At 36.5% G+C, this 26,664-nt stretch overlaps 2 protein-coding genes across 3 annotated transcripts; both read right to left on the bottom strand.

The window, feature by feature from the left end:
* Window positions 1-1,658: 1,658 nt before the first annotated feature.
* Window positions 1,659-18,979, bottom strand: slc18a2 (solute carrier family 18 member 2). 2 transcript variants are annotated; one of them, XM_065255220.1, is made up of 17 exons: window positions 18,857-18,979; window positions 18,568-18,693; window positions 18,124-18,293; window positions 16,356-16,692; window positions 14,408-14,466; window positions 14,180-14,263; window positions 13,780-13,872; window positions 12,399-12,488; window positions 12,171-12,214; window positions 7,405-7,465; window positions 6,896-6,991; window positions 5,720-5,798; window positions 5,302-5,353; window positions 4,661-4,724; window positions 4,420-4,539; window positions 3,210-3,343; window positions 1,659-2,064 (listed from the first exon to the last, which is right to left on the bottom strand). In XM_065255220.1, the coding sequence occupies exons 3-17, from the start codon at window positions 18,254-18,256 to the stop codon at window positions 1,960-1,962; spliced, it is 1,551 nt and encodes a 516-aa protein (XP_065111292.1). In that variant the 5' UTR covers window positions 18,257-18,293; window positions 18,568-18,693; window positions 18,857-18,979; the 3' UTR covers window positions 1,659-1,959. The 2 variants fall into 2 exon arrangements, with proteins under 2 accessions (XP_065111292.1, XP_065111293.1); XM_065255221.1 differs by having other exon boundaries at window positions 18,124-18,290.
* A 434-nt stretch (window positions 18,980-19,413) lies between these two features.
* Window positions 19,414-25,331, bottom strand: kcnk18 (potassium channel, subfamily K, member 18). The gene is made up of 3 exons (XM_065255153.2): window positions 24,902-25,331; window positions 24,596-24,721; window positions 19,414-21,278 (listed from the first exon to the last, which is right to left on the bottom strand). The coding sequence occupies exons 1-3, from the start codon at window positions 25,125-25,127 to the stop codon at window positions 20,455-20,457; spliced, it is 1,176 nt and encodes a 391-aa protein (XP_065111225.1). The 5' UTR covers window positions 25,128-25,331; the 3' UTR covers window positions 19,414-20,454.
* Between the last annotated feature and the right edge of the window lie 1,333 nt (window positions 25,332-26,664).

Below are 26,664 nucleotides of genomic sequence, written 5' to 3'. Positions count from 1 at the left end.
ACCTGGTCAATTCTGTCTGCTGACTCGCATGCATTTGGTCTGTCCATATAGCAATTGCACTTTTAATGACAGAGGATTAATAGAAGGATCTCATCCCCCCATCTAACACAAAAAGCTCTAGTTGTCCTTGTACTTCAAGTTGAGCTAAAATGGTTTATATCAAAGGCCAGTTTTGGTCAAAATTGTTGCAATAAATTGATTGTAGCTCCAGAGGAAAACATGATGTGTGTCAAATGATTTTATTTTCCTATGGGCAATAAAAAACATGTTTTCCACAGTACATAGATGCCACAGAAAATAAATGGGCACTGAACAATATTGAAGATCTATTTGCTTGGTATTTTACAGCAAGGAATCATAAGGCCAATCAGTTTGTTTTCATCCCAATTGAAATTGCTTTTCTATCAGTTTATAAGGTAAGGAAAAGCAGGATTTGAACATTGTTGGATCTTAAGCTATCTTGAATTTATTTTTAGAATATGAAATGTTGCCCATGATAATGTGTTTGTTATTGAATTGGGAAAAAACAATGGACATTCAGGCTAACACTTTTATTTTAAGGCATAAAATTTGTTTGCTAATAAAAACTGATACACCATGCTGCTGATAAGCAACAACCTGTACACTTTTGTACCTAAAAGGTGCATATTGGTACCTGGTTCCTCAAAGGTACATATCTGTACCAAAATAATACATATTAGGACTTTTTAAAAGGTACCGTCCTAGTGAGAACAAGAGTGTGGAGAATTAAGCTATTCATGCCCCTGGAAAATTAATAAAAATATTGGTTTAATTCAAAAGAAAATTAGATGTGACAAATTGGGAAAGAAGAATATTAAAACGTTCTCTACAAATGAACGCACATTTTTAAATGACTTACTAAAATATAGATATATGCTGTATACTTTATACACTTCAAAAATAAAATAGAATCTAAGGTACATAAAGTATCTGGATGCTTTACAGCAATAATTTATTTTTCTTTAACTAAACTGAAACAGTTCGTCACCATGTGTAGGTAATATTTAGGCATGGCTCATTGTTCATTACAGTACAATGATTTTTGTCAACATCACCCAAGTCACACAATTATAACATTTCCAAAGACAATAAGACTTTCTGCTTGATTATCTAATGCTGTCAGAAATAAAATAAATAAAAAAACCATGATAATAATGTTACGCGTAGGGTCTGCACACCAATGCAAGATATCACTCGACCAGCTTATGGACTTCACATGCAAAAAAATGATTTGAAACCAAAACAGCAATGGAATCAAATAATTTACCAAATTTAAATTTACCTAAAAAAACTTCAGCTATTATGAGATATTATGTTGTTAATTCTAACCTGATAAAAAATAAATAAAAACGTGTTAAGGCCCATTTCAAGGTAGTAAAGTTGTAAAGTAATCTGACTCGAATGAACCTGACATTTACGTCTATGAAAAGAGACTTCAACAGGACCAATAGATACATGAAGACCACATTTTTCCCACTCATCACAAACAAACAATAAATATCCTGTACATATCTGTCCACAAAGTCATATTGAATGAAACCGGTTTTATATCTGATTCCTCCATTATATATCAACTACTCATTTTCACACCTTATTAAAAAAATTGAAGAACGTTGTTACACCCAATGAAAGTCTAGTTAATGTTTGCTTCTCTTTATCTTCAAATCCTGCTCTCGAATCACATGCAAGTGTTATGCATATTGATAAGGCTGTTGGGTAGATACTTCATTTCTCCCACTGAGAACAAACATTAATGAGAACAGCTTTGGTTTGCTTCAGTAGAGCATGACCATCAGAGCCACAGGACAAGCGTGGGACAGGTATCGGATATTTTTACATATCGGCATTGTGGTTTTCTTTAAAGTCTGTTGTTTTTCTCTTTCATACAACAAAATAGATGCTCAAGTTGACATACATGGGCGCTGGCAGTGACGGGGCTTATTCAGGGCTCTCGGGGTCCAAATCGTCACCCATTTGGTAGCTGGAGCCCTGGGTGGAGTAGGAACGCGTCTTCATTGACCAGCTGGAGTCCATCAAAATGGCCTGCAGGAAACACAGTGAGAGGCAGACGGTGGGTTTATTTCGCTCATAAAGAGTATGTGATCATAGGGGCGTGTCTGTAGATCTGTTCTTGGGTGCATGCGCACATTAGTACACTTCAGGAGCAGCATGGTGCTCCTCTCGAAAAAGAAAGACTGTTGCTTGCCTTTGATCAGAGGGCAGACGCATTCTGTCTGTTTCGATCAGCATCACTCTTTGATCTCAGCTTAAGGGCATCCTGAGAATTTTTTATTTTTTTTGTATCTATTATGTAACATAATTTCCTATTTCAGTCATATTCTATTATGTCAGTGGTTTGAAGTCAGAGATGAAATCAAAATGAAAGGGTGAAAGCATTGCCAGGCAGAGAGTGAACATGTGGTTATTTTTGAGATAGGGATGATAATAGTTAAAAGTCAGATACATCCTTGTTGATAGATCCAATGGCAAATAATAGTTTGTAAATCACATTAAACAAACTTCTTATAAAGTAACACTAAACAGAACACGACAATGTTATACTATATAAACCGTTTCATCGGACGTACGTGCAGTGACGCGATTACCATCTGGTCGGAACTTTACTTCCGGTTTCAGTTTTTTAAAGGTCTGACTAGTTGCTAAACTGAACAAATACCTCGTCGAATATAACAAATGTTTTGGTTTTCTAGGTAATCTACGTGTTGTTTATTTAGCATGTTATATAAATAAACTACTTTAAGAGGACTTTATTGTTATTTATTCTTAGCGGGGTTTACCGGAAGTTACGTGTTGACCACAAAAGCTGCTTCTTTATGTTGTTACTGCTGAAACCGTCTATACACAAGAATCTAAAAATGTATATTGTGTTGCACATTATGTTGTTTTAGACTGTTAGTGTTTTCTAACTAGTCTTGCTTTAAACAATTTAGCATCTTATTCAAGAAAAAATATATTTTTACATCCAGTCTCTTTTTTCTCATTACATCATCTGTTAAATCACAATTCCAAATTTACATCACAATAAATATGGAAATGAATGTACAGTATATTAGCTGCAACAGTGCCTCAAAATGTGTGCATAAGAGTGAAGTGATTTGTTGTGTTGTCATGGCTTGAATGTACTGTAAGTTAAATTGTTTGTTAGATGACATATGCTGGAGTCTGACCATCTTTTCCTCGTTGGCAGGAGGATTTCGCAGGAAAAAACATAGTGGAGCGAACAGGATGTCGATCACACCAATAATGGTCATGAGCCATGGGAAGCCAATACTCCGTGCGATCGCTCCACCTGCTGATGGACCTAAATGACAAAAAGAGATTCATAGAGCCTCTAATATAGTATCAGTATGGCTAGCAAATGTACATTTGTCATATAGAGTATTTGTAATTATATGTGACCCTGCCTGTTTTTTTTTTTAAATAAAATCATCCTACAAAAAGTATGTAGAGAACATTCAGAGAAAATATAAACTTGGGGCTGTTAACACTTTGTAAGATGTGTTTTCATCGATCGGATCACAAGTGGACAAGAGAGACACATCACATTTACACCAGGTATTTAAATCAGTCTCTTTTGTCCCCTTTTAACCCCTTCTGTCCTGAATACTGTGAGGGGGTGGCCTGTGGAAACTGTGGGTGAGTCTCTCTGCTGTCATTTAAACGCGAGCGGGAGTAATGATGAGTTTATAAGGACACAAACTAATATTATGGCAGAGTCTGCTGCTTGTGTTGTAAGTAAACATGCTGCACAGTGTTTGTACATGTATATGTTAGAGCTTTCTCTGATATTTCAGCGCAATTGATGAAATAAGATCGCGCAACTTTCACACGCTTGCAAAATGAAACTGCGGAGATCAGCCACGTTAGTTTTATAAATGAAAGGCTAAAAATAGCGCTGTACACCGTATGTTCACGCCAGAAGTCAGAAAAGACGTAAAACATTGTGTTCAGTACCTAGATTAGATAAATGGGCGGAGAGAAGGCGGTCTCCTGTGGCCGTTCGAACACATTCAACCATCAACCACATGTGCGTTTGCACTACAAAAGCAATCCGATCGAAAGAGGTTTTCGACTACCTCTGGATGTGGTTGAAAGTGGTCGAAAGTGGACGAGCTCAAAACTTTTTGAACACCGTTTACCCCTGGCATTAACGTAGTCCACTTGTGATCCTATCGACGAAAACGCATGTTAATGCCAAGTGTAAACAACCTTGATATCTTTAATACTGACGGAGTAAGGTCATGTCAAACATTCAAATAAAAGGGAAATCAATGATTGAAATCAAACTTTGATGCTCCTAATCTCAAAATAAGATTTTAGTCTGGATTTCACAGACAGGGTCACATTTTATATGAACGGTAATTTCTTGTTCCTTACCTAAAGCAAAGCCCATGCAGAACGCAACATCAGCAATAGCGTACACACTACCATACACAGACACATGCCTCAGATCTACTAGATAACCCATGATGGGCATCATTGAAGAGTCCACCATACCTGCAGATCATACAACATTAACAAATGATTTCTTATATGTGGTTTAAATATTCTATATATCATATTAATCATTAATAGATTGATATAGAAGATGAAATGTAAAACTCTGTGTCAAACTCACCGATTGCAAATCCAACTCCAAAGTTTGGCACAATGAGTCCGTATATGTCTTTTGCAAAAGGCACCTGAACACAATTGGAGGAAATTACATACAGGAACCTGCCACATAAATCACTTTGATAAAGGAGTTAATGGCTAGTGGGGTATGTTGTTAAGTTGTTTTTCCAGCCCATGTACTTATCAACTTAAAAAATCATAACCAGTTCTGGTAATTTAATGGTACAGCGATGGGTTACCCTTGGTGACCCTTTTTAAACTGATGTTTTTCCCATTAGCAAATCTTCAGTGTACTTGACTCCAATCTGAACTGGTTTCCAGTATAATCTGATAAGCGTCTTAAAGAGAACTGTCTTTCTGCTAAGCAGGAAATGTCTTGGGCAGACAGACTCAGATATCTTCAACAAACTTTCTTTTCAGCACTCAGCAGAGTGGGAAACAAAATCTTTAAGCCACAACTAATTTTAATTCTCCACATGTGCTTTACCACGTTGGAGGAATTACTATGGTATTATACATTTTAATATCAGCATTTTATTCCTTATATGCCATGATATCCATCCAGCCGAAGAAACCAGTGTAGTGTGTTCAAAATAATAAGTGTGGAAATGCAAATTGTGATGAATTTAGTGCAGAAAAACTTACGCAGAGTATGCTGAGACCAACTAGCAGCATACCGATGAGTGAACACAGCCATCTATAAAAATATGTGTCAAAGAGAGAAAATTTTAAGATGATGCCAACAAAAGCACAAATCCTAAGGACTAAGACATAAGTAAGGAAAGACAGAATGTCACACCAGGAAAACCTACATAACACATTGTCGTAATGACAAGAAAGCACATGCCTCTAATGTTTTATGGGTTTGTAATGTATTAAAACCTGTATGTAAATAACAAACACAAAAAAATCAACAAAACAGCATGCTGAGATCTTTAAAATAATAATAACAAAAAAACCTGCCCACAGAAACTCATTTAAAGCTTCTCCAGAGCTGATAGCAAAGCGGAGGAAGATAAGAAAGGAGAAGTGGGGGAAAAACAGATTCATTTCCCTCTCCTACCTCCCCATTTTGTTAGCCAGAACGGCAAAGATGTTGGTCCCTATAAGATATGAGATGCTGGCTGGCACGAATGCAACCCCTAAATGGGGAGAGGAGAGAGAGAGAGAGGACACAGATAAGAAGACACGCTATCAGTTTGATCTCAGAGCTGCTGTTCGTCTCACAGACGTGGTTATGAAGCTGCCTCTCTTATTCTCTCGCTTCTTTCTTTCATTAGCTGGCTTGCTTTTCCGTTGCCTGCCAATGACACTTCAATATCCTGCCAGACAGAAGACACTCCCTTGCCAGCTCTCTCTTTCTGCCTTTCGCTTTACCTTTTCTCTTTCCATATATCTTTCTCTATTATCAGTCAAAGCTTCCTAGCAGCAGGAAGAACCGTGGAGAAACCAAAAAGACCTAAACGGTTCTGATACACAGATGGATCTTTATGGGGAATATTTTAGACTGTGTGTTTAACCAGGCAGGGTATGGCAAGCTTTTAATGCTTAGTTCCTGGAGCTCACTTGGGAGAGCAATGTGTTAGCAGAGCAAAGGTTATGGGTTTGGTTCCAAAGGAACACAGAAAGTGATAAATGTATACCTTAAATGCACCGTAAGCTCCGGTTTTGTCCGTTTACACCGAATGTGAAACTGCACAAACATGGCCAGTGTAACTGATCTTTACTGATACAGTTATGTAGACAAGTTTGATTTCACAATGGGCAAGTCTACAAGAATAAGAAATAACAGACAAGGTGTCCTGCTACTTGTTGCAATCAATTATGGCTAAGATATGCACCAATACAAAAAGTCTGTGCCGGTACGATAATTGATTATGTAATATGACATACAAATGAATTTGTTTAAAAGTATTATGTCGTAAAATCCAAGAAGTCTGAGTGAAATCTGTTCATGTCGTGAAATCTACAAATGTGGCTTAATGTGTCCTAACTTTGCACTAAAATAATCTGCCTATAATCGGTATCGGCAGATAAAAGCATATTTCCCACTATCAAACATCAGTAGATTTCACGACATGAAAAATAGATTATTTTTTCACGTTAATTATAACAAAACTGTGATCCATCCTTCTAATACAGTACAAATTGTGGAAAAGAGAGGAATACTATTAATATAATATTATATTATATAGTATATATTATATATAATATTATAACAAGAATAACATTCTCCCACCTAGCTGCCATTTCCTTGGACACATTGTTTCCATCATCCAGATGGGCAGCGCTGGTTCCAGCATAGCAATAGCCATGTTAGCAAAACAAATGGAACCTGAAATAAAAATGAGGAAAGGGTAAGTGGATTCATTCTTATCTTTTTGACCCCCTCCCCAGTCCTCTCATTCTGTTTCCTTTCTAAGATACAATAAACAACATCTTGCTGCCCCTGCTCTCAGGCCACTGAAATTGGAGGCAGAGACGAACACAGACTTTTCTTAACCACTTCACTCTCCCTTTCACACATACACACTCATCCCTCTCTCACAGAAAAATTACACCCTGTAATGTGTCACACCCACAGCCTCTTGAAAAACACACTAACCAGCATCACACAAGTGGTCAAATATTGGAGTAAAACAAACAATTTGTGTTTTTTCTCTTTTAACATGTATTGAGACTAAACACTGTGATCTATCTAGGATACGAATAAAATATACTGTTTATTATAAGTATAATTCATTTGACCTGCTGCAATGAGAATGTAAGGATCTTTCATGAGGGTCAACAGTGGAGTTCCTGTCTGGGTCTGTGGAAAACAAAAAATACATTTGATTAAACTCAAAATAAGACTAAAAAGTCAAAGCAGTCTTTTATACAGATAATACAAACAATTGCCCCTGAACACATCAGTGATACAATGTATGCCATTGCAAAGCTGGGCTTTGATCCCTATTAAAGATAGCAGCCTAAGGTCAGGCGTGTTTTTATTAAGGGTTGTGTGACAGGGTGTGTGAGTCTGACACACGGCCATTTAGGAAACCTTGTGCTAGTCACCGCAGTGGTTCCCATGGAGATTAGATGCTTGAAAATCATAGGAAAACGAACGGAAACAATATATATGATGTCCCATGTGCATTCTGCTGCATTTATGACACCTCTAAGCGATCAGTAAAAAAGATCACAGTTAACTTTGTGCATGTAGGAATTGTGTCACTAGTGCAACATCACTACAGTTTTTAAAAGAAATGTGCAAGTATAAATATTTCCATATTTATTTTTGGGTCTCTTTGTTAAGGCTGAAACAGAAAATATGGAAAATAAGTACACAAAATAATAAAAAAATCTCAATTTTCAAAACAAAAGTCAGTATTTTAGTGAGACGTCTTTTGGCACTAAGCACATCTTGAACTCTTCTGAGGAGACTGAGTGTCTAAAGTCATTAGAAATTAAGATTTCATTTAGGTTAAAGAGAGCTTGCAGGTTCCTGCTATTGCTCAAGTGTAAGGCGAGGTCATTTCAATATTTGCCTGTTTAGCTTATAAAAGCTTTCTTCTGATAACTTCTGTGTCTTAATACTGACGAAATAATGTGAAGAATTGAATACTGTTAATACTGTTCTTCTATTAAAGCCTTTCTTAAAGGGACATTCTACTTTTTTGAAAATGCTAATTTTCCAGCTCCCCTAGAGTTAAACATTTGATTCTTACCGTTTTGAAATCCATTCAGCCGATTTCCGGTACCACTTTTAGCATAGCATAATCCATTGAATCTGATTAGACCATTAGCATCACGCTAAAAAATAACCAAAGAGTTTTAATATTTTTCCTATTAAAAACTTGACTCTTCTGTAGTTATATCATGTACTAAGACCAACAGAAAATAAAAGCTGCGATTTTCTATGCAGATATGGCTAGGAACTATACTCTCAAACTGGCGTAATATTCAGTGACTTTGCTGATGTAACATCGCTGCAGCAGGCGTAATGATATTACGCACTGCCCGAAAATAGTCCCCTTGGTTACTTTCATTAACTATTTTTGGGCAGTGCGTAATATCACTACGCCTGCTGCAGCCATGTTACAGCCGAGGGGCAACCTTCCGATCTCTCTAATGAAGCCAATACGGAAGTGACTTAAACTGCAATTCATCGACTGGCCGCTTGAGGCTGGCTCCAAAAGGGAGTCAATTCCCATAGACTCCCATGTTAAAAATGCCCAACTTTACAGTAGAAAATAATGTGTTTACAGCCTGGTACAAAAAGTTTTTGTGGTATATATAGCAAATTTTTCCCTTCATGACAACTGTGAGGAGGGTACATTTTTTTGTAACTCATTCGTTTAAATTATATTAAGCCTTAAACTTCTCCATAATTAGGGGCGTGGCCACTTGAGTGACGGTTGAACAGCCACTGCTGTCATTAGACTCGCGATAGGCGGGAGTGGTTTCACCTCAGCTTCACACATGTCCCGCCTCTTTACCCCTTTTCGGTTTTCCGCGGTTGATTCGCGGTGAAGGGCGGCCAAGATGGCGACGGCAGGCAACGCATACTTTAAGCTTCAAAAATGATCTTCGCAAACCATTGGGTGACGTCACGGACACTACGTCCATATTTTTTTACGGTCTATGGTTACAGCAGCAAAGTCCTTGATTGTTACGCCAGAATGAGAGTGTAGTCCTAACCATGTGCCTAACCATCTGCCTAGAAAATCACAACTTTTAATTTCCTTTGGGTTTTAGTACACGATGTAACTACAGAAGAGTCAAGTTTTAAATAGGAAAAATATTGAAACTCTTTGGTTATTTTTTTGCCCAATGCTAATGGTCTAATCAGATTCAATGGATTGTGCTAAGCTATGCTAAAAGTGCTAGCGCCAGACCCGGAGATCAGCTGAATGAATTCCAAAACTGTAGGGGAGCTTTCAAAAAAAGTGGAATGTCCCTTTAATATCAAACCAATTGTAGGTTGAATGCCGCAAAGTGTAAATAGTATGGCTCTATGGCATCAAAACATATGTTCAGTATTTTAAGCATCCAATCCAGCCTGACACAGCAACAAGCAGTGTATTAAGCAGGACTGTATGTTTGTCCAACCAATGAGGGACAGGGAGGACATTATTTTTCCAATCCAATCGAACAGAAAAAAATGCTCCTGTCCATTTAAAAATGTTAGGATTGTGTTACACTCCAAGTGACACTTTCTTTTAGGTAATTGTTTTGATTGAGCTCACTGGTCGCCAGTGATGGCTGACAGTCGACATCCCTGATTATATCAGATCCTATTCTTTACTTCACTAGCCATTCTGCTCCTCTGTGGATATTGTCATTTCACTCAAAACATTGTCATTTTAGCAAATTTTCTGTTTAACAAGGATAAATAAGGCTGGGAATTATCTCATTAAAGAACATAGCCACAACAAAAAATGTGATTTTGTCACTCACTCCTGTCCGTACCCATAATCCCTTTGGATATTGACACTCATGGGGGCTTTGGCTCATATGTCCATCTGTGTCAGCTTAAATGATGTCCAGGTATTACTGATTGATTGATTATTGATTGAGATAGTAAATAACAAACAAAATGTGTTTGTTGCGTCATGTGAACCATGTGCATCACATGAAATAAGTGCCTGCTGCACATGCGTCAAAACCATTTAAGATAAAAGAGACGCTAACGTGTCTACACACAAGACACTCCCTTAACAGTAAACTTTGATTACGCATGAGATTATGCGAGTATCTGGCAAACGCGAGTGTCTCTTTTATCATAAACCCTTTAGATGGGCCTACAGCAGACTCTTATTTTGACAGACACGTGATGCACATAGGTTCTCTCAACACAGCGAACACATATTTTTAAATTAAGAAACACACACATGACGGGCTAAATACATGTTGTGACAAACTTCGCATTGTGCGCCTTCGAAAAAAGAAGACCCCGGCCACTACTGGATGCGTGATGAAAGAAAAAGATCAGATCTGGTGAAAAGCTTTGTTGAAAAGCTTTTCTTAACCAGTACAAACTACATTTTTTTTTGCATTATAGTATCTACTTCAGTAAAATATTCTTGACAGTGTGCCTTGATCATTTCATATCTATCTTTCCCATGAGAAAATTATAAATGATTATAAAATAATACTTGGCTTGCCTTGAGTTCACTAACATCTCACCATTAACTGGCAGATAAACTATATCACACAAATTTGCCATTATCTCCCATATTATATGTAATTCATTACTGGAAAAGGATGGGTTAAATTATTTATTTTCACAAAAGATGCCAAATATTCAAAGGATAAGATGCTCCACTTAAACACACACACACACGCACGCACGCACGCACGCACGCACGCACACACACACACACACACACACACACACACACACACACACACATGTTGTTTACCGGAGGCCCTGTGGTCTCCGTAGTAACTGATACCCATCAGCCTCATTGATCATAGTCAGTCATACTGTGATTGGATCAGCCACTCAGCCGTACATTTCCCTTACCGTGACACAAAAGCAAGGGACACAAGCACACTATTTCTAATACACACACTCACTTTGGTCTACACATGTGCACAATATAATATGCCACCAACACAAGCTTTTCGTTTCGAGTTTAAAATGTACACCATGCTACTGATAAGACCAGCTTATTCCACACTTGGCATGTCAGACCAAACCACATTTTATAACCTACTAAGAAATAATCTGCTATGACAATAGTCTATGACAACAAGAGAAATGCCAGCCAAAAGTCCTATATGTTAAGTTTATTAAAGCAACAGTTTGCTGTTATGTTCATAAATCTCTTTTTTTCTTTCTTCCTTTAAACTATTCCAGCATCTATTGTTATATCCATGGCAAGAACCAGTTAATCCATACACAAATTGATCCAGACAAGTTAATCCATACACATGTTGGGGGAGGGGCAGTTTGGTATCCCCAATTCACCTAACTTGCATGTTTTTGGCCTGTGGGAGGAAACCGGAGTACCCAGAGTAAAACCACACTGACATAGGAAGAACATGCAAACTCCAGCCAGGGCTTAAACTAGGGACCTTCTTGCTGTGAGGCAACACTGCTACCCACTGAGCTACATTGCCACCCCTATCATAAATCTCAATAAGCTTACCATGGTGTAGTCTGAACTAAATGCTTAATTAATAGACTAATAAACATCAAAATAGCCTAGAAATCTATTGGTCTACTCTAAATAATCTTCTTGCTTGAGAAAGTAGACCTAAAACATAATGCTGACCCTAAAAAAAACCCCGGGAACAATGAATGAAACTTTCACCTCCATTGGAGAATCTTTATATTCACAAATAAAATTAAAGATAACATTTAGTGTTGAAATATAGCGTAAATGCACATCATTCCTAATTCAGGGCATGACCTTTAGCAAGTGTTTGACGAGTAAATCAGTCCTTACCCCTAAAACGAATGTTTTGAAAACAGGCAGCTGCTCAGGTTGGATTAGGTCTAAAAATGAAGAGGATGTACTCACCTCTGGTTCAGCCTTTGATGGCTGAAATACAAAGAGTTGCAGAGCTGCTCATGAAAATGAGAAACAAACACAGGTAATCAGGTAAATTGCAAATAATTTGTTTAGCATTTGAAATTCTGTCACCAGCATTCAATACCCCTAAATTTGTGATGTTGAAAAGGACCGTTTGAATGAATCTGCTATTTTATATACTTGATTTGGAAAATGTTAAACAACAGAGCTACTCACCTCCATCTAGAACTGCAAGCACAGCCAGGATGAGGAACGGGGCCGTCTTACCGACAAATTCATACATGACACTGCCGAATGGAGGGCCAACTGGATCACACATACAGACACAAATGCATGCAGCTACGGTGAATGAATCACTGACATACAGCACAGTATGCAAGCACTGCAGATCAAACGTATTATCTTTACTAAATCTCTTAAAGTCACCAGTATGCTTTGAATAAACATGGCCTGTACAAACAAATTGAATACACGTTAATTGTCCCACTCAGTCGGTTGTGTATGTGTATATCAGTTTAAATTAAAGTGTTTAAAATAACAGCGAAACATTTTTCAAAATAAACTAAACACAGCACCCTTAGTAATAAGAGTTCTTTTGGTCATGCCACGGAATTTAATGCTCAGATTTAACACGGAATCCACTGTATTTCAAATGCTATTGGTTGTTTTTGTATTTCTCAAGTTATAGTCTTCACTTTAGCAATGAAAACAATCTTGTATCCTTTGTTATTATTGAAAAAATATCAGACAAACCACATCTGCTTGGCCAGTACAGTGGCTAAAGCAAAAAACCATTAACAGGAAGAGCCAGATTCAACATCTTACTCAATGCATTTACACTGACCGCTGTTCGTATGCTTTAGACAGGGCACTTAAAGTCTACGCCCCACCTTAAACTTCAAAACACTTAATGTATAAAACATCTTTACTGTAGCATTTTTTTTTTCTAAAGTATTAGAGGATGCTCAATTCTTTCTTTTTTTACTCAGGTGTCTTTTTGCTGTTGTTTCTGTCTATATGATCTCACAGAAAGTCGTGTCATAGTCATGAAAAAGTGCCTTGAGCATTAATGTCTTTTTCATGTCACTCGCACAAATTTCTATAAATAGTATTTTGTGTCCATGGCACGACTTTCTTTTTCATGTCATTATATGTATTGTTTTCTCATTTTTTTCCTATTTTTAAATCATTGTCCCTTGGGGTTAGGGTTAGAGTTGGGGTTTGGGCTAGGATGTCTAAAAATGTAACAGAAAGTGGCAATGGTAAGAAAATAGGAAAAAAACTATGAGACAACAGTACATAAAATGAAACGGAAAAGAAAATCGCGCAACGGACACGAAAAACTATTTATAGAGTGACACGAAAAAGACATTCGTGCTCAAGGCATGAAAAAAGCAGAATTTCGTGCCATGGACACGAATTAATGAATACATTTTTTGTGACTATAAAACGATTTTCCGTGAGATCAGTGAAAAGGTTTTCACAGTCAAGTTAAGTGTAAGAATGTCTCTCCTTCATTGTAGGTTTTTGTTTTTTTAAACTGTCACTAAAATCTGAAGTTTAATACTTGCTACTTAATATGATCAAGAATACACACCCAAAACTCCCATGGCTAGACCTCCTAAGGCAATTCCTATAGCATTTCCTCTTTCCTCATCGTCTGTGTAAACACTAGCCAGCATCCCCATACCTGTGGAATGAGACATAAATAATCTGTTACAAAAAGCAAAGGTCAGCCAGTAATGTGAACCAAGAAAAACAATCGTGGCTCTACATACATTTCTGAATAAGAGCGGGGACCCCATTTTGCACAGGCAACATTAACAATGGCTTTGTACATGAGGAGTTCAGAGAAGATCAAAGTCAAATGAGTCTTAGTGCACTCAGGTTCACAAATTGTGCACTTAATAAAGGCATTTCAACCACGGCTATAAAACATAACAGAGCAGGTTTTGAAAGCTTCCTTGTGTAATGCAGTGTTGCACATGGTCAGTTACCTGCTACAGAAGAACACGAGGAACCGACACCCTGCAGAGATCTGGCCAAAAACAGCAGAGTATAGCTCGATGAAAACGCAAACACTTTAGAAGAAGAGTAAAGCACAGACAGAAGAAAGAGGGAAAGTAAATGCATTTATTAATAAAGACATGAAGGCAGTTTCTTTGCCTTTTCCATAAAGACATTTAAAAATAAGGGTAATGTTTAAAAAAGCATTTTGTACTCACTGAGCGTTGAAACAAACATGATGCAGAAACCAGCAAACATCGGGATCTGGTAGCCTATTCTGCAATTACAAACAAGAATCGACTCAGCTATGTCTTTTCTATGGAATATAAAACTAGCATTGACGTTTTATTCTGACCAAAAACATTAAGCTTCAAATGAAAAAGTTTAAATGAGGACATTTTGTGTTGCGTTTATGCAGTAAAGATGTTACTTTATTATTTATCATATAACACCACATTAAAACCAATTTTGTTTGTCTAAGTTGATTAGTTAAATATCTGATACTGATATCAAGCTAACTGTGACTATTAAACAACATTATGGCTGACTGATTCTTACATAGAGACAAGAGTTGACAAAGCTCCAGTGGATCTGTTCACAGCAGTGCTTTCCTCAAAACTGAGGATGTAAATGTAAGAGTGACGGCATATGCCCGAGTGTTCACATGACTGCTGATCGCTCCCAACAGACAGCATCAGAATAAGAATTGCAGTGCAATATTCACCTTACTTACAGTCCATTTACTGTACACTCATTCACACATACAAAGTTCTGCTATGTGACAATATAGACCCAATGTCAAACCCCATTAAAGTGAAATAAGTGTACAATCTATGATACATACAGTCAAGCCAAAAATGATTCAGACACCAGATATAATTTCTGACATTTTTTACTAGTGGATGCAGGACAATGGGTTGGTAAGGATAGTAAAAAAAAAACATATTCTACCCAAAACTTCTTTATACGCAAGTTCTTTTATATTCTTTATGTGAACTACCAGTAAATCTGATTAAAATGTGGTACCCAAAATTATTCAAACACTTTGACCTGACCAAGTGTTTTACCAATAATTGCTAATTTTTACACCACATACTGCACAAAATTAAGCATTGCTTGACATAAATTGGCATTAACTGTGTACTTACATTTAACAGCTGACCGTCATTTAACCTACTATTCATTTGTGACACAGTCTAAATAAATGTACTGAACTAAGTTCAGGAAGAGCATGGCCATGTAATTCAACCAATCAGTGTGAAGAGGTCTCTACAAATAGCCGTCTCTCACCCCTGTCCTGTTTTTTGCAGCATTCCTCCTCCACTCCATTGCCTCGCTCTCAGTTAGTACATATATCCTAGTTAAAGAGGGGGAGTACTCTGGGTTTGGGCTAAAATGTTGAGCTCTAAATAAGCTCTATTGTATTTACCCTATTGATTACATGCACTCTAAAAATGGCTGGGTTATTTTTGACCCACAATGGGTAAATATTGGACAGAACACATGCCTGGTTAAAAATTGATCCAATGCTGGGTTGTTTAAATCCAACTGCTGGGTTATTATACCCCATGTTGCATAACAACAAGCCAACATTGGGTCATTTTTATCCCAGCACTGGGTAAATTTTAACCCAGCACGTGTTCTGTCCAATATTTACCCATTATGGGTCAAAAATAACCCAGCCATTTTTAGAGTGTGTTAATGCAAACTCATGAACAGAATGATGGCCAAAACCAGTGAAATATCAAATAGTTAACTCTGAGTTCTTATTATATTATCATTATATATAGCGAATAAACTGGGATAATGTCAGAAATGTTAAAGGTGTCTGAATTTTTTTATTTGACTGTATGTGAACAAAGATCCATCTTATCAGTCACTGCTAATGTTTACATGTTTTTGATAGAAGTGAAATCTAATGCGTGAATGCACAGATGGCTTTTGATTTGTTAAAAATGTCTTTCAATAGTAAAGTAAATAGGTGAACTGTACAATGGTTATGGTCTCGCTTACATTTACATTTTTGCATTTTGCAGACCATTTATCCTAAATGAATACAATGTTTGATCCCTGGGAATCAAACTTAATTTTTATCTTTCTAATTCAATCTAAGCTATAGAATCTCATTTAGGCTTTGTCATAGAGTTAACACCTTACACAACCCACCTGTTGGTGAGAGGTCCTATGAATGGGTTGGTGATGAGCTGTACTGTTGCTTTAGAGGCAAACAACAGACCCACTTTGACGTTCTCATTCAGGAGCTGGTCGTCTGCTTTTGGGCAATCGGAGTGGTTTTGAGGGGGGGTGACAGAAGGAGGGGCTGAGGTCAACAGGCTGGCCGTGCTCATTTGCGGACTGAAGCCAGTCAGGCGTGTTGAGTTATCATACAAAGACACGATGCTCTGAAAAGTGCCGGTTGGGGTAAGAGAGGAGATGGAGTGATTCTGGGCTGCCTGGGAGGCTTCGTCATCCACTGTGTACAGGTAGCTGGGAATAATAGGTACTAACAAACAGATGAGAAAGAATTATTGTGTGCAGATTTAATAATTAAGACTTGGTGAATATATTTAGAATGGGGACAGGTGACTAAATATAAGAGTTTATAAATCTGCTATTAAATCAATCAAACAAACACACATTAAATCAAACAAACAAACAAACAAACAAACAAATAAACAAACAAACAAACACATTAACATTTGTCCATTCATAGAGAGAATTGACTCTCCCAACTGAGCTACAGTATGCAGTACAATATAGTGTGGCCTTTAATGATACAATAAATGCAGTGAAAAATATTAGTTTTGATTAATGCATATGGTGGTCCTGAAAATAAACAAAAACTCAAAGTGATATTTATTTTATGTCTATAGGCCTATATCTGTATCTATATCTTCAATAATAGGCTACCTACTTTACAATACTCAAATAAGATTTTATACAATAAGACACTTTCAGTAATCACAGACAGCTTTAGACAGTCAAAAACATATTATTTGCCAACATACTACAGAAACAAGCTGATTTAGACCGAGTTTTACCTTTTACGCGAACAATTGGGGGTGACATTATCATGCGTAAATAACCCACGGGGACACAAGTGAGATAACGCTCAAAAGCCTCTTCATTCAGCACTTGTGCTTTAGTTTTCGCCTGATACACATGCACTGTATGCAGGCTACACATACGCCATACTTTTCCTTTCTATTTCCATTCTTGTGCGCGTTTCTTAGCTCGCGGACGTGAGAACAAACACAGAGGCAAAAGCTGCAGTTTAGCGCGTGCATTAGTGTCACATTTAATGACAGCGCGCGCGGACGGAGTGCTCGAGGACATGATGCTTTAATTCAGATAAACTGCTGCTACTACCTGTAGTTGAAAGCTTACACAGGGGAGAGGAGATTAAAACAATCTTTAAAGATAGTCAAGCGCATTAACATCACTTAGCTTTTAACATTTGTTTTGTAGATAATAAATGCATCTTACTCTCAAATATGTAAAAAAATAATTCATTTTAATTAAAGGTATAGATTTTAAGAAATAAACTAGGCTATTTAAAAAATAATAATGTTTCACTGATTATGTCTCACTGTTTAGGCTACTTGAGATAGTAAATTCATAGGCTACATAATTATCTTTCATTTTCCCTTGATTTATTGATTTGACTTTATCAAAGGTTTTCGATGTTTAAAAAGTTTATTATTAGGTCCTATATCAAATTCACATTAATTTCAGGTTTCTTAAGAAAGCAAATTAATTGCATTATTGCACGAACCCTTAATAATACAGCGTATTCAATAAAGGAATATATATGTAGGCTACATATTGATCATATGTGTTTGCATAAACAGTGTATCCGAGGTCGCAGGGAGGGATGTGTATTTAAGCATCATATGTGCTTACATATGTAACAGGTGTGAGCTACAGCACTTACCGACCACCGTCAACAGCATATTGTCCAACAGCAAAGCAATAAAAACGATCAACAGAATCAACCTCCGAGACTGTTTTTCTTCTCTTAGCCATGTCAATAAACTAAAATCTCTAAGAGCATCAAATAGTCCCATTTTATAAAATCCAACAGCAAGAGAGAGAAAGGTCCTGCTGCAACAAAGCAAGAAAATGTCTGTCAACAAGTGATATCAAAATATCGTAAATGTTTTTTTAAATGCTGTTATTTTTACTTGCTAAGGAGAACTGCTTTAAGCGAAAATGTATCAATATACACACACATGCATGGCTATGTAAAAGAATACAAGTTATAATAGCTTGCCTATAAATAACATGCATAGAAACTATCAACAAAAATATAAAACTACAAACAATAGTGTTTTGTTATAGATATATTTCATAAATCCAATAGGACTTCAATTCTTACCTTATAAGCGCATTTGCATTGAGCTGTGCTATCAGATCCCGGGTGAAAGGCACGCGGGATGCGGAGCGTTTTAGTTGCTTGACTGGTGTTTGACGTCACGCTGTGAGAACTCAAATGGCGTGCGCTCTTTCACGAGAGAATCAAGCGTCAGACAAAAAAAATTTGAAAGACTTTATTTACAACTTTTTTTTACCACCATAAGGTTATTTGCTTATTTTGTCTGATTAAGTTACTTTAAATTCAACATGTTTGCTTGAAGTGACGTTATACCGTTGAGTGTCATACTTACCTGGGTGATGTTGACAGGCTCAGTTGTTCATCCAGGTAAAAGTACAACACTTGTTAAGATTGATGTTTTACTTTATATTTTATACAAGACTAAACGCCAAGTGGCATGACAAGTCAAAGCAGAGCACTTTATCGAAAGGTTAACGAAGTATAATTCTACAATAGCGACATCTTGTGGCCTAAAAGCAAACCAACATATTTGTTGCTATGATTGATGAAAACTCTAGCGTACTTGAGCATATTTAAAGCCACAATCAGTAACTTTAATTTGGTTAAATGAACCAAAATCAGCCATTGAACATATAGGATCAAAACTGCGTCATTAGCTTACAATGCTCATTGTAACATCATGTTTGACATCATTGCCATTTGAAGTAAAGTAACCTGCAATTTATTGTTTTAAATAGAGATGGCGATATAATATGGTGCAAAACTTTTTTAGTAGTAAAGGTGAGAACAATACAAAAATGGGACAGAGTAATTCATTTATTCACTCGTGTTTCAAAGTGCATAACATGTTGATAATATTCAAAAACTTCACAAACAGTGCATTGCAGGTACTAAAACTTTCGTTCAGAAGCTAATGTTTGTAATAGTGCATATATGCCTTTAGTGTCGATATTACAGCAACAATAGATAAAGGTAAATAGATTGCAGCAATACATTAACTTCACATTTCATTCATTGTTTACTTTGAATGCAAACAAAAATATAAAAAGAATTATTAGACATATTAATGCTTGAAAATACAAAATGACAATTTCCCCCAAAATTTCCATGCATGAGAACCCTACATGTAAAATATTCATCTTGCATGAATACATTTAATGAATAAATACATTTACTAAATACTTTTTGCTTGTTATATTAGTATTTAGTAAATTATATTAATTTCTGATAAGCATTACACATAATGTCTTATGCTTTTCCCTAATTATACGAGCCCTGAAGTGAAAGTCATCAAGTATAAAGGCCCATGCCATCTTTTCATTTGGCTAAAAAAAATGGCTTTATTCTGAGTTTATAGGTCCTGTGCACCTTTGGCTGGCATGAGCTTAGCAGCCGGGCCATTCCCTTTCAACCCACTGAATCAAACTGGCAGTGATATAGACTTTAAAACACATTACTTGCTTGTGCTGAAAGTAGACATGCTTTCCCTGTAGTGTTTAATGCCCTATTCAGAAATAAAGGTACAAAACTGTACCTTTTCTGTCACTGGGGCTGTACCCTTTCAAAAAGTACAGCTTTGCACCTAAGGATTTCATTTTAGTACCTCAGAAGTACATACTGGGACCAAAGAGAGCTCATTAGTACCTCAAAAATACAGGTACTAAATGTTTATATATCTGTACCTAATGGTCCATACAATTACCTTTATAAAGGGTCCTGCCCCACTGACAGCTAGGGTAGATATTTTCTAACAATGTAGGTACTTAACGTATGGTAATCTACTACCAAAAATTGTATTCTGTTTTGTATTCCTGTAAAGGTACCAAACGGAAACTTAGGGTACAGCCCCAGTGACAGAAAAGGTACAGTTTTGTACCTTTATTTCTGACAGTGTAGCAAACCCCCCAAAAATCAAAGCCTCTCTTGCTTTCAGTTACTCTCTAGGTCTTTGTGCATTCCTACCTTCCCCATGCTAAGACATTTTATGAAACGTCTATAAAAGCAAACAATTCTCGACTGGCTAAGTTTGAAGGCCATACTCAGAACGGCCATGCCCATGATAATGAATAAAAAAGTTACAAGGAAGTACTTTGGATGCTTAGGAACAATGTCACCAAAACCGATCGTGGTCAAAGTGATGAAGGTAAAATAAAATGCATCAAAGGACTTCATCTTTTCCTCCCAACATGTTAGAATTTGACTGCAAATCAGCATGTACGCAAAAACTACTAGCAGGATAACTAGCAAAGGAACATTAAAGCGGTCCATCTTCTGTCCAATATCGGTAAATAATTTGGAGCCTTTTGGTGGACGTGACATACGGTCAAGCTCAGGACAGGAGCAAGATTTTGTGAGAGCACTCTTAAGCTTGAAGTTCTCCTTAACAATAATCCAGTCAAAGACCTCTTTGTTGGTATAACGTTGTGAGGCATACCGTTTTATGGACGACTTTGGTTGTATCATTTGCTGAATGGTTATTGTGTCATGGATCAATGCATCCTGCTTGTAGTTACCAACAGCACTTTGTCCTTGGTGAGAAGAGGGAGTTTTACTATCCTTGTGAAGGCTGCATGAATGTTTTTGCACCAGCTGCCCGAAGACCTGGCTAAGCTGTGTGTAAGCTTTAGACAGGAGAACAGCTAAGATGTCACCTACATCTGAAATGACCAACAACATGAGAGGGATGCCGATCATCGCATACAAGATACATGCCACCTTCCCAGCAATGGTAACTGGGTACATTTGCCCATAACCTGTTAAAAAAATGGACAAAACAGAACCCATTGTTAGAAAACTCTTTCATGATCTTGAAATCCCATAGTGAAGAATGAACTGCAAACAATCAAAGTTTAACATCTGTTAATCAAAAGTTTACATTTGTTTTTCTTAATAGAGCAACAGCTCTCAGTACTGCCCTCTGCTGTATGTCTTTATCAGTGCATTAGTAAAACAAGACAGTCTGTCACTCTAATTCGAACTTGCAAATTAAATGAAGTACAAAAACCTGCAAGCCTATTAACTGAACATATGCTTTTGGTCATGACAGACATGTTTGCTATTATTTAACAGATGTCTAGCAAACTCTATTCAGTCATATGGGATCCATCATCCTTGTTTCCTGCATATAAGTGCCCTTTCTACAATAACAGACATCTTTATACCTGAAGTTAAAAAAACTATACGTTTTTATCCACAACTAAACATCCAAGTGCCTTTTCTACAATAACAGACATATTTATACCTGAATTTAAAAAAACTATAAGTTTTTATCCACAACTAAACATCCAAACTATTCTAACTACAGTTGTTTAGTCTGCATGCAGTCTCATACTTCCCTTTTCAAAGCTGATGTGTATGCAATTGCATTCCTTAGATTTGCAGCACCATAATGTACCTTTAGATAAACCAAACATCTGGTGTTACCCAGACAGGGGTTCTCTTAAGCCAGGACTAGGTCTCAGTTTAATTAGGAAATATAACAAACATGCCTTACTAAAAACATTACTGCCGTGCATTTTGAGGCAAAACAAAGGGCACTGATGTATTTTAAGATATGTCGGTGCAAGTTGTTTTCAGTTTGCACAGCTCTTACATTTATTTTAGTTTAGGACTATAGCCTAATTTCTGTCCGGGAAATCGCCCCCTTAAGTTTATAGCAGTCATTTAAATATTTACTTAGTGGCGTCAAGCAGCAGATCAAATAAGAGCATCACCTACAGTACTGTTTAGTTTAGTCAGGTTATAAATGAACTCATCAACATATGTTCCTATACAGATGCCTCTGAAACAAATATTTATTAAGGTCATGAGGAAACCCTTCCTAGGGAAAATAATGGACATCCACAAGGCAAATGGCCATTCAGCACTAATTTAATATCATAATGCGTTTTATGTTAGATTTTCTAAAAGATATAAGTTTACAATCAATTACTACTTGAATTGAGTTTAACCATTAGAGTTCAGAGCAATAAAGTGGAAATGTGTTGCCCACATCCTCTACAGAGATGAGGATAAAACAACAACATGCACCACTGAATATGAATTAAAGCTGTTTCCATGATATTCTGTTTTGATATCATGTCTGTCACATGCATTTAACAAATCAATCAGAATATTGTAATGTATAACAGAAATTTTAATCTGTCATATAAATTTTGCTCGCACTTAATTGTAACAGGCCAAATCTGTATCGATTCATGCATGCCTATGTGGTCATGTTAATGCAGATGTCTTCCCTCAGCCCCAATTAATGGTTTATATGACGACATTTCCGAAATAGAAAGGTCTTTACTGGTTTAGTGTATAACTCAGTTGGTGTGTAATGCCGGTGGGAGCTCTGCCCCTCAGTGCTGGCACACTGCCTTATGTCTTGGTCTATAATTGCTTATTCATTCACAGTATTTGAAAGCTGTGTTTTTTCAGCCATGGTCAGAAGGTTTGTTTAGCTTTACCAGAATCTCAGCTATTATGTCTTGTTATTAAACCCTCCTGTTTGATGTGATTACTTTCATCAAATGCATAAACCTACAAGACAGTTATCTGATTTTTACTTTTTTTTATTGTCGTTTAACCTTTTCATTAAATTATATTTTGGGGACATTTGTGACCCTGGCTATGAAAACCCTTTCTTTTTAAGAAAGAAGTTTTCTACATAAAATCATCCAATGTAATGTAAAAAAACATTCTGTGAAAACATATGATAAGTAAGATCAAGTCAAAGATTTAAGTCAATGTGAAATCAGTGAGTGAGATAAAACTTTGATGCTTGTGAAACTTTAGCCTGGTGCTGCAGACAGGGTCACATTTTGTACCTTTATAGGACAGAACAGCTATGTATGAGCACTAAGCTGCTAGCTTCGCCTTATGGCCTCCACCTTTGACATGACACACAAATTTAAACCCACATCCCTGTAGGCACAAATGCTCTTATACATAGCATGTGCTGTGGCATGACTAGAATATATAGTGATTCTTAAACTAATCCAAAAAGCTTCTATAACTTCGGGCTATCGAGTTTTTGTAATATAGGATTTTTTTCCAGTGGGATAGAGGATGAGATAATACCATTTACATTGGTCTGATATGACTCTATTTCTTTTTAAAAGAAGCTCTGGCGGAAACATACAGTGAGATCAGCCGAAAGCTTTCAAGCCAGTTTGCATGTTTTGCAGTTGTATATTTTTTAAACCATCACACAGTTTTAATAAAGATAATTGTGACTCGTGAGTGTGATTGTGAGGATTACATATGACTTTAACTTGCATGTAAACATTTATTTCATTTATACTGATATTTATATTTACATAATAAAGTAAAATAAAAAAATGCAAACAAAACTATGAGTTGCAAAAGAATCACAAGATGTCCAAATGGTATACTGTACATAGTATTGATCGTTTGGTTCAAAAAAGCTTACCTTGCAAAGCAGTTTTCTAAATGCATAATGGGAGAAGACCATAAAAACCATGTATATTATCTACATCTATTATTTACCCTCTGTTTAACATTATAAACCACATCCAGAAACAAATGTCTATTGCTACTCTGACTCCCCCATCATCACCGATCATCAAATTGATGCTTTCTGATTGTATGGCATCACATTTTGATGGTAGCATGGAAGCATGTTTTCTTAATGAACCTTAACTTTAATAACATGCATACATAAAATATATAATCTTTAAATTATCAGTGGTTTTGTGTTAATTACAAACCATTTATTAAAACGTTTTATTTTGACCTGTATGTCATTGTGTTGACAGTGACCAACCACAATTTACAATCCTAATTTATTTTGAACAGTAAAATGCACACATTTCTTTCCTGGTGACATCGGTTTTTCACTTAAGTTATATTGTTTACTGTGGGCAACCATGCAGATGTACGAACAAAGGTCACAAATGACCTAACAAACTCGGTGCATTAAATAAATGAGTCGGCAATGAATTAAATAAATGAGTTGTTTTGACAATTTTGAGCAGACCTTAAATCATAAGGTTCAGGATAAAATAATAAAATATCTAACTTAACAAACATTTCACATTTTAAACTTCATAATTAAGTTACTCACCTATGGTAGTGAACACTGTACAGCAGAAGAAAAGAGAACCGTAGAAGTTCCAGTCTTGACTCCGCTTTTCCTTAAAGTCATTTAAAATGGTTTGCATTTTATCAATTTCTTGCTGCGTTGAATTCTCTGAATAAATAAAAAAGCTGATAAGCTTACAAACACTCTTAAGAGCATGGTAATAACAAACAAAGAAATTTGATTTTTTTTTTTTTTACATCTTTATCCAAAAGGTTTTTTTGACAAAATAAACGAATCAACAAAATGGAAACGCGGATAAAATCCTCACAGAGAAATAGGCTACTATACCAGTGCAATTCCTGAATGTTTCCTTTACTTTATCCACCACCTTACGGATCTCTTCGGATTCATTGAAAGAGCTCCTATTCTCTATATGTTTAAAAATTTCCGCTCCCAAAGCTGCATAAGTGATCAATGAAAGGATGAGAAAAACATGGGGAAACAAACACCATATCCATTTGGCGCACTTCGCTTTTGGGTTTGACGTTCGTCCCTCCTTTATCGCCACGGACATCTCTCGATCAGCCGGAGACAACGGAATGGTTGAGGAAATCTTTCCTCACATGGCAGTGTGCTTAGAGCTGTATGGACACCACCCCGCTGAAGCTAACAGTTTGCCAAAACAATGACCACATGTAGGCTATACGAACATGCCTCGTTAAACTGAGAGTAGCATCAAGCATTGCGGTCAAGCGGTAGGCTATAACTCAAACAGACACTAAACAAATGGGACATCATTGGGAGTGACAGGTGTGGATGTGTGAATTTTTAGACTGCTGCATTCCAGAGCTGTCCTTGAATCCCAAAGGAAATATCTCGTGGTGCTTGTTTATCTATAGCACAAAATACCAGTGTGCGTAAACATGATTTGTCTAAATTCTAGGTAAAGATGAAGGACAAATTGCTTTATTCACAAGTCGATTTGGATAAAAGTGTCTACTTTTACTGTAGGTACAGTATCTTATTTGTTGTTATATTCTGTAGCGGACCTTATGACTGGTCTAGCCGCGTTTAAAGCCGTTATACACCGCTACGCACATCCGCATTACATCAGTATTACTGCGCCGCTGTTGATGCGTCGCTTGGCACCTACGCTGCTAATATGATAAGACCTACTACATTGCTTTGCGTTAAAATTATGTTTTTCAATATTATAGATGTTTTTATTTTATTTTAAGAAGGGTAAGTTAAGGGAATTTTTCTTAATTTTTGTAATTTTTTGCATAGACCCTTTTAAGTAAATTTTTTTAAAATTCAGGATTTCTCTCATTTAAAAATATATTATAAAATTAAGATATTTTATGAATAAAGTCAAATGTCTGCCATGCTTAATTCTACCAGATGTCTTCAACTTCTAAATAAGGCCACATCATGATTAATTTACAAAATATAAACATACATTGATTTTGAAAGAAGTAAAACATCAATACCAAATTATATTGATTGACAAAGTATTAAAGGTGCAGTGTGTAAAATTTATAAGGATCTCTTGGAAGAAATGCAGTATAATCTACATAACTATATTATCAGCGATGTATAAAGACCTTACATAATGAACTGCTATGTGTTTATTACTTAAGAAGGAGACGTTTTTAACTACATACACTGCGGGTCCCCCTACATGGAAGTTGTCATGTTGTGCTGCCATGTTTTTTAGGGAAGCCCTAAATGGACAAACTGCGTTTTGGCACAACAGCATTTTGTCTTAAACAACAACATGTTTGTCCTGTGGCAGCTACCGTAGCTTCTCTATGTGTATCGATAAACAGTGGACTGAGCTGTTGGTATCAATTCACAATCTCACTGCTAGAAGCCACTAAAATCTACACACTGCACCTTTAACACTTAATGACATTTTAATGACAAATTCAATTTGTATGGAAAAAAGTGGTCAGTTAAGTTTTCTTGGTAATGTCAAGTTGTCATGACAAGTCTTTATTGGTTTATGTCAAGTTGTCATAACAAAGACATCTCATACAATGTAAACTTTGCATTAAAAAAGACATAATTGAACACATGACACTTGCTGACTTACTGCATAAAATCTCCAT

Source organism: Paramisgurnus dabryanus, chromosome 17, assembly GCF_030506205.2.
Source record: "Paramisgurnus dabryanus chromosome 17, PD_genome_1.1, whole genome shotgun sequence".
Lineage (NCBI taxonomy): Eukaryota > Metazoa > Chordata > Actinopteri > Cypriniformes > Cobitidae > Paramisgurnus > Paramisgurnus dabryanus.
The sequence above is the reverse complement of the archived record's forward strand: the minus strand, read 5'-3'. Positions and strand labels throughout refer to the sequence as shown.